At 35.1% G+C, this 12,084-nt stretch overlaps 3 protein-coding genes across 3 annotated transcripts; 2 read left to right on the top strand and 1 right to left on the bottom strand.

The window, feature by feature from the left end:
• Window positions 1-120: 120 nt before the first annotated feature.
• LOC145942529 (ADP-ribose pyrophosphatase) lies at window positions 121-1,322 on the top strand. Its single transcript, XM_083049348.1, has 2 exons — window positions 121-413; window positions 618-1,322. The coding sequence occupies exons 1-2, from the start codon at window positions 143-145 to the stop codon at window positions 1,250-1,252; spliced, it is 906 nt and encodes a 301-aa protein (XP_082905474.1). The 5' UTR covers window positions 121-142; the 3' UTR covers window positions 1,253-1,322.
• Window positions 1,323-1,325: 3 nt separating this feature from the next.
• On the bottom strand, window positions 1,326-4,862 carry LOC145942528 (uncharacterized). The gene is made up of 4 exons (XM_083049347.1): window positions 4,459-4,862; window positions 4,095-4,364; window positions 3,313-3,528; window positions 1,326-2,714 (listed from the first exon to the last, which is right to left on the bottom strand). Exons 1-4 carry the CDS (start codon window positions 4,711-4,713, stop codon window positions 2,223-2,225), a joined length of 1,233 nt encoding a protein of 410 aa, XP_082905473.1. The 5' UTR covers window positions 4,714-4,862; the 3' UTR covers window positions 1,326-2,222.
• A 230-nt stretch (window positions 4,863-5,092) lies between these two features.
• LOC145942527 (pre-rRNA 2'-O-ribose RNA methyltransferase FTSJ3) lies at window positions 5,093-8,419 on the top strand. Its single transcript, XM_083049346.1, has 6 exons — window positions 5,093-5,276; window positions 5,416-5,879; window positions 5,982-6,909; window positions 7,068-7,484; window positions 7,588-7,963; window positions 8,056-8,419. The coding sequence occupies exons 1-6, from the start codon at window positions 5,210-5,212 to the stop codon at window positions 8,303-8,305; spliced, it is 2,502 nt and encodes an 833-aa protein (XP_082905472.1). The 5' UTR covers window positions 5,093-5,209; the 3' UTR covers window positions 8,306-8,419.
• The last annotated feature ends 3,665 nt before the right edge of the window (window positions 8,420-12,084 follow it).

Raw genomic sequence — 12,084 nt, 5'->3', positions numbered from 1 at the left:
CAGTAAAATACGGTGAAAGATATATTTTCTCTCATTCGTATCTGCGCAATTCTTTGTTGAAGAGAGATGGACTCTTTTTCTGTTTTTCCCTCTCTCTCTATCCTTTGAACTGTCATTTAATACTAGGTCTACATTGTATATTATGTCTTATCATGCATTCATCGTATCGATTTTCTTGAGTTGTCAAATGAATACTAGATGCACGAGAATGCTTCACCAGAAATGTACGCAAGGCTTGTACCCATCCAGTAATATAAAGAGATTTGCAGTACCGGAGGAAAAAATTCCATGGACAGTCGAGTATCCCGAGTATAAACCGGTCGCGTATACCGCTGCCGCTCTTCAGGGCAAACCTTGGGCAGATCCGGACATCAACGAACCCACTTTCCAACCGAGATGGAATGCGATAGATGGTAACTATTTCTCGATTTTTTTCTTTATCTAAATTCGGGGCAGTTATCGTAATTACGTAAATAATTGAGAGAAGAAAAATGTTATAGAGGATGTATATTTATGAGGTTAACAAATTCACTTCAGCATAAGACTATAGAGTGATATTGCGCATGCGAAACACAAGCCATTATCGCGCGCTATATTTGAAACATAATTCTTCACAGATAAGGTGAATCGAAAGAGTTTTACGGGTAACTACGTCGTAAACGCGAACGGTCATCCTTTAAATCCTGTGGGACGAACCGGTATCATCGGACGAGGACTTCTAGGTCGATGGGGACCGAATCACGCTGCCGATCCGATTGTTACACGATGGAAACGCGATAATGCGAAAGCTGTGGAAGTGAACGAGCACACAGGAAAACCTGTATTACAGTTCGTCGCGATACAAAGGCGAGATTCTGGAGAATGGGCTATACCGGGAGGTATGGTTGATCCGGATGAAACGGTTTCCACCACTTTAATGAGAGAATTCATGGAAGAAGCGTTAAATTTTTTGGAAAAGAACGACTGTGAAAGAAAGGCGCTTCAAGATTCTATAGCGGAATTCTTCACGAAAGGCGACGAGATCTATAAAGGATATGTAGACGATCCGCGAAATACGGATAATGCTTGGATGGAGACGGTGGCTATAAATTTTCACGACGAGGATAGTAGTGTCGTCGGGAAACTCGCGCTAAAGGCTGGAGACGACGCGCGTAATGTAAGATGGATGGATGTGAATCGTCAAATAAATTTATACGCCAATCACAGCGAATTCATAAAAAAAACCGTGTTGCGACGTAACGCGCATTGGTAAAGCCGATAATCTATATGATTATGATTACGATTGTTCCGAGAGGAAAGGATATCTCATTGTTAAAAAAGAACTATGAAGTTAAAAAAATTTATTTTTGTATTACGTATTGTTTATGTACTCGCATGTATACTTTACGCACAGTAAAATACATATAAGCGCGTACCACTAATGTCATTACTGTCGTTTATGTCAAACTATATTATAAAATCTTAAGTCTAATGTACATCTTATATCGATGAAATGAGATTTTTCAATGGAAGATTTGAAATATGTACATTTTTAACAAAATTATCAACTATAATACATCAAATATTACAATCTTAGGACTCGAAAGTTTGCGAGGGCGTGCAATGTCCGAACTTTTTTCAATTATAATTGTCGTATCATGCATATTTTCATATTTAATTTTTTTAATTGCACATCACAGTTATGTTCCATCTCAACCACGAGTTTAAGTACGTTATATACGATTATATATAAATATAATAAAGTAATTTATATTTATATATAATATTATGTAGTTTAAAATTCCTGTTTAAAAATTATATGTAAATGTATGCATTGTTATATAATACAGTGTAATGATAAAATTATACGCACAACTTTAACAAAATGAAAAAAGAATCTTCAAACGCTACGCATATATATTGAAATATACATAAAACCTATATATATATATATATATACTTGTTTTTTAAACGTAAATGGAAAATAACAAGATGTGAAAATAATGTTGTGAATAAACGCGAAATTTAGACTTAAAGTAAAACCCTGATTTATATGACATCATAAGTTGAGCAAATATTTGCACTGATATCGTTCTACGTACCACGTATTTCTACGTATAAATACTAGACACACAAAAAAAAAAACACAAAATAGAACAAAATGTAGAAATTAATACATTTGTATTAAGACACAGAATGATTCTGCTTGGCGGATCTTACGTCGATATAATAAAAATATTTTTTTAACATGGCACGTGACAATCGTTAGTAGTTATCGCAATAGGCGCTTGATTAGATTCTCCTAAGCCAAGAAAATCTAAAAATACTTGAGTGGGATCTTGGACTGTTTCCTTATATTTTGCCGCCTCCAGCGTACATTTTGCGGTGAAATTTGTACTTAATATTTTCTCAATGTTTGTTTTCAACATATAATCATTTAATTTCATGTGCTCATCATTTGCCTTATTCTTTTCTATTTCTAAATTTTCTTCATTTGTTAAGCGTTTGTTTGGTACGATGGAGGCATTGTTATTTTTCTTCAAAGACCCAGCTTTCTCTAAATCAAGTGCATGTTGCGCTTGTATCTGGCCCAACTTAGCTGCTCTAATGAAATAAGAGCGCGCAACATCAATGTCAATCTTTAACCCGCCCCTTCCTTGAGCATGAAAAACTCCTAGATTATATAATGCGTCCGCATGATCATGAGCCGCGGCATCGTTGTAATATTTTACAGCCTGAAGGAAAATTATAGTTTTGTATATTTTTTTTTTAAAACATTTTTTTAGTCTTAAATATTTTATGTTTGTTATAATATTGAATATATTTTATATCTTTCTATAAAGTCGAAAGTATTTTACTAACCAAATTGAATAATTTAGAATTTGTTTTGTAGCTTTCTAGAGATCTAAATATTAAAATAATGAATTGAACAGGCTCTGATATATAAATATAAAATCAGACACAAAAAAGGCTAATAAGAACCAGGCGCGAAACTTGTTTTTAAATTCCTCTCTAATTATTTTTAATGTTTCGGTCCTTTCTTTGGATCATCCTCAGCATATCGATTAGTAAAAAAATCATCACTTCTGCATTTCTGATAGTCCTCACAGCAAGCGAAGACTGTTTTATTTATTTTGCAAAGTGTGAAGATTTATCACTGATAAGTTATCAGGTCTGTAAGACGGAAATGCGAATCGATTACACGTGGATTTTCTTACTAATCGATATGCTGAGGATCCAAAGGAAGGTTCAAAATAATTAGAAATTTAAAAACAAGTGGCTCTCATTAGCTCTTTTTATATCTGATTTTTGTATCTAAATATTAGAGCATACCTTTTTTTGATCAACTAAAGTTCCGATGCCTAATTCATGGCATAGGCCTAAATTAAACATACTTCCAGGGGATGATAGATTAGCGCCCGCGGAAAAATGCATCAAAGCATTATCGTAGCGTTTTTCCTGTAACGCTTTTATACCATAACGAAATTCATATTCTCCTACCACTAGTTTATGAGTATTTGCAAATTCGTCAGCAGCCTCTTTAAATGCCTAAAGATATAAAAAGTTTATAGGGATATGACATTTTATATATTTATTTCTATACAGAAAATAGGTCAATCATTTTAGAAAAAAATTTAAAATAAAAAAAATAAATATATACAAATTCTCGTTATTCTATAATATTTTTAATTTATGTAATTGAATACAGAGCTTAATTTCAAAATACACTTCTTATTGACAAGATGAGAAAATGACAAGCATAAATTACTAAGTTATAATTTGCATCAATTTCCAAAGATAATATCGCGATAAGTATTGAAATAAAAAAAGTTTCTTGTTATATACAGAGAAAAGATCTTAAAATTTGTTAGAAAATGTATAATTAAATAAAAAATGTGTACATATAGATATATGTATTCTGTACACTTATTTAATATAATTTTAAACTGCATAAATAAATGGTAGCAACGTCCTCTAAATATAAATATATAATGTTCTCCGCGATAAATTTATTCAGGAGCATGAAAGATGTTGCATGCTTTCATATTATAATTTATCTATTTCTAGCATATATATAATTACAGAGTATAATTTCTGCAAAACAACATCCTCACCTCTTCAATGGTGATAGGACCAAACGGTTTGCTAGGAGCCCATTGTGAGTCTGAATCTTTCGGCTTAGATTTTGTATCGCTATTACCAATACAATTGGTGACTGGTAGAATATTCCTTGGTTTAAAATTCAATAACTGTGTAAGTATAAATGAGACTCCGGAGTAATCGCACAGTTTATTTTTTAAAGTCTCATTACTGTCTCGATCAAATATTCTTTTACGGAAGCAAAGTGTTTGGCATACAATCAATCCAGCTGCCAGTACACTGGACTAATAAAATAAAAGTCACATTAGCGATTCAATAAAGTTTCTTTAATGCTATTTTGCAAACACAAAAGTAATATTTGTTTAAAAAGATATTTACCCAACCAAAAGCCTCTGGCCAACTGTGCTTGGTATTCCATTCGTATTTTTTGTCTTTAGCACCGGTGCTTTTAGCCGATTCGCAAAAACTCTTATCACAAGTAATAAAAATTGGGGGAAGAAATTTTTGTTGGCACGTCAAGCTTGTTTTGACTTCGTTCTTCGCATTATCCTGCGACGATTGCGAGTAAACGTTGGTGCGACAAACACGTCGCTCCAACGTCTCTCGAATTCCACGAAATACCACCTTCCACATTTCCTTTCTTCTTTATATATTGGAAAAAAAGACTCGTAATTCGTTAGAAAGATAAAAGTTGTGTACTTTCGAATCGAGATAAATCACTTTTATTATTACATCAAACTACGTCTGTGCACTACGCTAAGAGCGAGTGCACTAAAATTTGCGCAGATTGCAGAATTTATAAAGGAAAACAGGTCGGTATCATTTTAATAGAAAATAATTCTATTTACGCATCGTTGCACTGTCCGATTTTCAAAATTCTCTATTCGAGAGCCAATTGGAATATCCCATTTCTATATATTTCTGCTCATGAAAAATAGTAAAATTTTGTATGGCCAAGTTGGTGGTACTTATTGGCCACACAATTGTATGTGTGTATATGTGAGACAATTTCTAACCTATATCACAAACGTTGAGAAAACCACGTTGTTTAGATATTGAATAGCACGCATTTTATGCGTGCATATTCTTTCACACACTTGTGAAAAGTTAATATTTATTTTTAACTAAAATGGGGAAGAAATCGAAAATTGGAAAGCAAAGGAAAGATAAATACTATCAATTAGCCAAAGAAACAGGCAAGTGATGTTAATTAATAATATATAATGAGAGATATTGAATTACTAAATAATTTGTAATAGCTTGACATGCCACAGTGTGTCGAATAATTTAATATTTGTCATTAAAATAATGATTAAAAGTGAATTTTTTATTCAGGTTACAGATCACGTGCTGCTTTCAAATTAATACAACTAAATCGTAAATTTGAATTTCTGCAAAAGTCCAGAGTATGCATCGACTTGTGTGCAGCACCTGGCGGCTGGATGCAGGTTGCCAGGCAAAATATGCCAGTATCATCGATAATTATAGGTGTAGACCTATTTCCGATAAAACCCATACCAGGATGTATCAGTCTTACAGAAGACATTACAACAGATAAATGTAGGGTGGCTATCTCGCGTGAATTGAAAACGTGGAAGGCTGATATTGTTTTAAATGATGGTGCTCCCAATGTAGGAAAAAATTGGCTCCATGACGCATATCAACAAGTTGTGTTAACGTTATCAGCTGTTAAATTAGCAACTCAATTCTTAAAAGCTGGCGGTTGGTTTGTAACAAAAGTATTTCGATCTAAAGATTATCACCCATTGATCTGGGTGCTGAAGCAGTTATTTAAAAAGGTATTATTATATATAATATTATTATATATAATACTATTTATATAAAATAATTTTTTTTTTTTTTACTACGTATCACTCGACTATCACATAATTCCATTTTAGGTACACGCCACTAAACCTCAAGCTTCGCGTAGTGAATCTGCAGAAATCTTTGTTGTGTGTCAATATTATATTGCTCCTGATAAATTAGACCCCAAGTTCTTTGATTCAAAATATGTATTTTCTGAATTAGAAATAGAATCTAAAAAATCAAACTTTCTTCAATCGGACAAGCAGAAGAAACAGAAAGCAGAAGGATATCCTGAGAATGACTATACATTATATCATAAGTTATCTGCAAAAGAATTTATTGCCTGTGAAAATGCAATAGAGGCTTTGCAAAATGCTTCTGAAATAGTGATAGATGATGAAATTATCAACAAGCATGAAAAGACGACTGCAGAAATTAGAGAATGTTGCAAAGATATCAAAGTACTTGGTCGGAAGGATTTGAAACTGCTACTTAATTGGTGGAAATCGTTAAAAGAGACACAAGCTGAAACAAACGAAAAAGAAGATGTAGCGGAAAATGAAACTACAACATCTAAAGTCACTAGCCTCGAAGAGCAAGAAGATTTGGAAGATGTGGCAATTGAAAAACAAATTGTTGAGCTCAGGGAAGAGGAAGCTAAAGAATTGAAGCGCAAGAAGAAGAAAACTAATAAAGAGAGGAAAAAATTGAATGAACGCCTTAATCTGAAAATGATTCATAAGGCTGATGAGGGACCTAAATTAGAAGGGGACGACATGTTTAAATTAAGCCAAATTCAAAGTTATCAGCAATTGAAACAAGTTACAGATCAAACGCCTGACATTTTAGCAGAGAGCGATGTAGATTCGGACGAAGAGAAAATCAAACCAAAAATGATTTCTTATGGGAAAGATACTGGTCATTTGGATAGCAAGGGCTTATATTATAAATCAGAAGATAGCGAGGAAAATGATACAGATGCGTCAGATGATGATACAGATAGTGAAAAATCTGAACTAGGTATTATGAAACAAATATTAATATTAATTTTAAATATTCTTTTTCAAGTAATTTTAAAAGATTTATATCCATATCTTTATTTCTTATTATTTGTATTTCTCTATTTCTCACTTGCGTATCTTTTAAAATTTATAACAAGAATTATTACCGCAAAATAGGTCTGGAGGATTCGGAAGACGAAAGTACAAACAGAGTGCAAAAGAAGGAACAACAATCTAAAGATTCTGAGAACAACAATCCTTTGCTAACTGATTTAGATTTTCGTGACAAAAAGACTAAAAAAATTCATAAAGCTGAACTTTGGTTCGAAAAAGACGCATTTAAAAATTTAGAGAACGAAGATGATGCAGATTATGAATTAGATAAAATGATGGAGCAATACAAGAGAAAAGGTGGACATATTCTCGGGGAAGAGAAGAAGGTGGAGAAGAAAATAAATAAGGAAAAGAAACGCAAAATTAGTGAGAGCGACGATGCAAATTCAGATTACGACGTGGAAGAGATGATGGCACCTAAGAAAAAAGCGAAGCAAATCGGCGGTAAAGACGGCTTTGAAATAGTACCACGAGAAACAGGTAAGAAAGCTTGGACGGAAATTTTACCGGTCGAGTCTACTAATGATTACTGGCAGCTGTTAATTATGTCGATTTAAACACATGATTCTTTATTATTAAACAGATAAATTAAAGAAGAGAAAATTGACTCCCGAAGATTTAGCACTCGGATCTTTATTGATTCGTCAAAAATCTCGAAGGGATTTAATTGACTCGGCTTGGAACAGATATGCGTTTAACGATGAAAAATTACCCGATTGGTTTGTAAAAGACGAAGAAAAACATATGAAGAAAGAAGCACCTGTACCTAAGGAACTTGTCGAAGAGTACGAGAAGAGAGTCAAGGATCTTAATGCTAGACCGATTAAGAAAGTAATGGAAGCTAAAGCGAGAAAAAAGAAACGCACAATGCGCAAACTTGAAAAGGCGAAGAAGAAGATGGAAGTGTTGATGGATAATGTGGATATCAGCGACAGAGAGAAGGCCAGACAAATTAAAGCGTAAGTACCATTTTTCTTTAAAACATCTGAAGTATAATGAATTTATAATGTATTTTAATGCGTTCTAATGCGAGATCTTTGATTTTACATAGATTGTACAAGAAAGCCAAGAAGGAACCAAGAAAAGAAGTTAAATATATCGTAGCAAAGAAACATACCGCGCAGAAGCGGGCTGTTCGGCCTCCTGGTGTGAAAGGTCGATATAAAGTAGTCGATCCGAGAATGAAGAAGGACTTACGCGCGGCTAAAGCTAAAGAAAAAACTAAAGGACGTGGAAAGAAAAATCGAGGCGGAAACAGACCTAGGGCAAAACCTAATACTAAGAACAGGAAAAGTAAATAATTTCTATATTTATATGACGAATAATAATTTTTAATTTAGTTACATTACAAGAATCTTTTGCATTATTTGCATAATTAATTGTGGTATATATGTAAATAAATATTGTTTCTATTCCACAAACTCTGTGAATTTCTATTATATTATACCGATTTCAATTTCTTCGACTACTGATACTAATTGATACGCAGAGAGAATTTTCTCTTAAAATTTACCTTGAAAATTATGATAATCGTGGGACAATATGGTATGGAAAGAATTTTATGAAAATTTCTCTGATTAATATTTATCATAATAAAAAATAATATTTATCACAATAAAATATAAAATATGTTTGATTAATTTTACTATATCAAACATATTTTATATTTTATTGTGATAGATATTATTTTTTATTGTGATAAATATTAATCAGAGAAATTGTCATAAAATTTTTTCCATATATTGTCCCACGATTACCACGATTTTCAGGATAAATTCTAAGAGAACATTCTCTCTGTTGTAGAGTTTACTGATTAATAGAGGATGTTGCATAATAAACATTAAATGCGAAAAATGCATATAGGTCACAAAGTCTACACTTAGATATTGTTTACATATAGACATCCTATGCAGTCTCTAGCGCAGAATATACTGCGGTAATAAATAGTCGTGCAATACGATCTTATTCGCGATTAGTCGAACTTGTCCTTGTTTTATTTCAAGTAATTCTGCTTTGTACATAATGTCAATATACACGGAAATAACCTGAGGCACCTCTAATCCATAATAAAACGGACACAAGTAGTTCAGAGCTACGAATTATAAATCGCGCTCTATGCAAAGAAGTTGGAGGAAAAGAAATAATTTAAATTAAAAAACAAACGCGTGTTTCAGTATCAGAAAGTCAGTTTCTAAAATTTTACGTAATCTTACGAAAGAGAGAGAGAGAGAGAGAGAGAGAGAGTTTACGACCGCTGTATAAAAATGTATAAATCTTCACCACCCATTTGACTCCGATATGTGACTCGCGTCCCCTGTATATACCCCCTTTAAGTCTCCCTTCCTACGCAAAACTCCTCCGCGGAGTCGTATCGGATATCTCGATGTAACTACGGACCTGCGTAGCATCAGGATACTGCGGTCGATGTCAAGGACAAGGCCGATGGCATCTATAAAGATATCGCTTCGCGTCGGCGTCGATGCACCGTCATTTGCGAAAGTAGAATCGAAGCGAATTAGTGTGCGGGCGCCAAGATTCGTCATCGAAACCGCGCAGAATATTGGCGGTAAAATATAGATAACATGGCATTCTCTTTGCCAACAACTACACAATGATCTGTATACTTGATAAAAATATATATCTTATTATGCTTCTCTCTAACGCACGAAAAGTGTCAGCGACATATTTTATAGTGAATTTAGAGCGAATTATTCGAATTATTCTATTAACATCGGCACCGAGCTTTACGCTGTTAAATTTACGATTGTGTTTTCGTAGTCTAGTTGTAACAGTTGGCAGATATCGGTGATGCACTTTGTTGCAACTGCGTAGCTGCAACGGTCGATGTCAAGGCCGATAGATGTATAGAAACTGCTTATTGCAACCCCCCAAATTGACACGTACATTACTGCTTTGTTATTGAAAAGAGGGATTCGAGATTCGACCTTAAATAGCACATACATACCACGGTAGCAGACATACGCGGATATATATATGGACGGATTTACTTCCCGCCTAATAATGCATAGAGAGAGATAGAGAGGCTTTTGACATTTGACAGCGAAGCAGAAAATCGTAGTAATCGTGGGACAATATGGTATGGAAAGAATTTTATGAGACGTTCTCTGATTAATATTTATCACAATAAAAATAACAATATATCTATATCACAATAAAATATAAAATATGTTTAATTAATTTTACGATGCAGTTTAGTAAAATTAATTAAACATATTTTATATTTTATTGTGATATAGATATATTATTATTTTTATTGTGATAAATATTAATCAGAGAACGTCTCATAAAATTCTTTCGATACTATATTGTTTGTCCCACGATTACCATGATTTTCAGAGTAAATTTTAAGAGAAAATTTTCGCTGTGTAGAGTCGACGTATTTAGCTCTGCAATTATGTCGCGTCAAAATTACAATAAATGAATCAATCTAACGAAGATGTCGTGCATCGATTTTGACATTTTAAAAATATCCCGAACGCAATAACATTTACTTGTCATGGAGAGAAGCAGCTTTGCATGCGGCGCCAAGTGTCTTTTTGCATCAAAGATCGCGATGTGATTGACGCTGCTACTAAATTACTATAAACTTTGCAGAGTAAGATAAACGATTTCATTAAGTTTAAATTAAATTAAAGAGCGATTATTAATAATTCAAACCGACACATCCGCGTGCTCTCTCTCTCTCTCTCTCTCTCTCTATGTCTCACCATCATCGCCGTAATATCCGACGACGTTTCGTGTTTCTCAGAATGCGATATGTGAGAAAAGTAACGTCGGTGTATTTGTGTATCATCTACACGTGGTAGGCGCTTACGTCAAGGGCGACCTCGACTTTCCACCGTCTCTAATCTGTGCTGAGGATCGGGTCCGAGACAACTATATTTTGTTCGATCATACACGACTTTATCAATCCGCGAAGCACAGGGCGAAGCACTTTGTCGCCCGTGACATCTCGAAATTCTAGACGCCCCTGGTCTATTTTTAGAGCGAGTTTATTTAACGAATTCAGATACGAATCTAGCTATTTCAACAATTCATTTCTGCTCTTTTTGTCGCGATTCGATTTAAAATTGCGGAAAAAATGCGCATTTTCAGCGGGGTACCGAGGGGGTGGGGGGTGGGGGGGGTCGAGAGTAGGGATGACGTCACAGCGTTGAGTCAAGATGACGTCATAATGGCGTCGAGTCGTCTCGACGGAACTAAGGATATTAAGAATCGTGCATAACGAAATTTCTCACTCACCGATCGCGCCGTCCTTTCTCGATCCGCCGCCTTTTATCGTCGTATCTCGAGGATGTGGTAGCTGGTAGCCAAGTGCCGCCCTCCTTGGTCGTCTCCCTCGATCGTAATCCACCTTGCTCCGAGCACTGATACACACTCACGTACACTCTGGCACTTATTTCTCATATATAACAGGCCCTTATTCACTCACATGTATCACATATATCGAAACGCTTATTCACTCGCCACGGATATCCGTGTCGCGATCGGCGAGACGCTAATAACGACCGACAATCGGGATTCGGTTACGCTCAAGGACGCCGCCCTCTTGCAACTTGGCCGACCGTTCGCTTTGTTGCTTCCGTTCGCGAATACGGGTCGAATTACCTGGACACGATGATCGACACGATACTCCCGGTACTCCCGACACTCCCGGTACTCGCTGGACACCGGCGAGACGCGATCGGGCGGATAAATCACGAGGAAAAGCCGCGAAACGCGAGAGCTCCTTCCGCCCTGTCCGAGACCGTTGATGTCCGACGAAATATCTCAATATCTCAATATCTCAAGCGATTTGAAAAACCTCTCCTACATGCAACTTCGCGCGGCTGCTCTGATTGGCGGATCGCGGAGGGGCCTTACTTCGCGCGATGGGGTGCCAACTGCGTTTTGCAAAAATTGTTTTTTCAAAGTTGTCGATCATTGCAACTTCCTTTAGTTAGTCAGTCATAGATATAGAAAACACATAGACCGGCATGCGTCGAATTAAGATGGTCAGCGGAAATAATTAAAGCTAGAAAGAGATAGAGCTATATATACTTTGCTCTCTCTTTTTAAT

This window comes from Prenolepis imparis, unplaced genomic scaffold (genome assembly GCF_030444845.1).
Source record: "Prenolepis imparis isolate NDT839.2.m4 unplaced genomic scaffold, iyPreImpa1.0 SCAF_11, whole genome shotgun sequence".
Lineage (NCBI taxonomy): Eukaryota > Metazoa > Arthropoda > Insecta > Hymenoptera > Formicidae > Prenolepis > Prenolepis imparis.
This window is presented reverse-complemented; position numbering and strand designations above follow the sequence as displayed.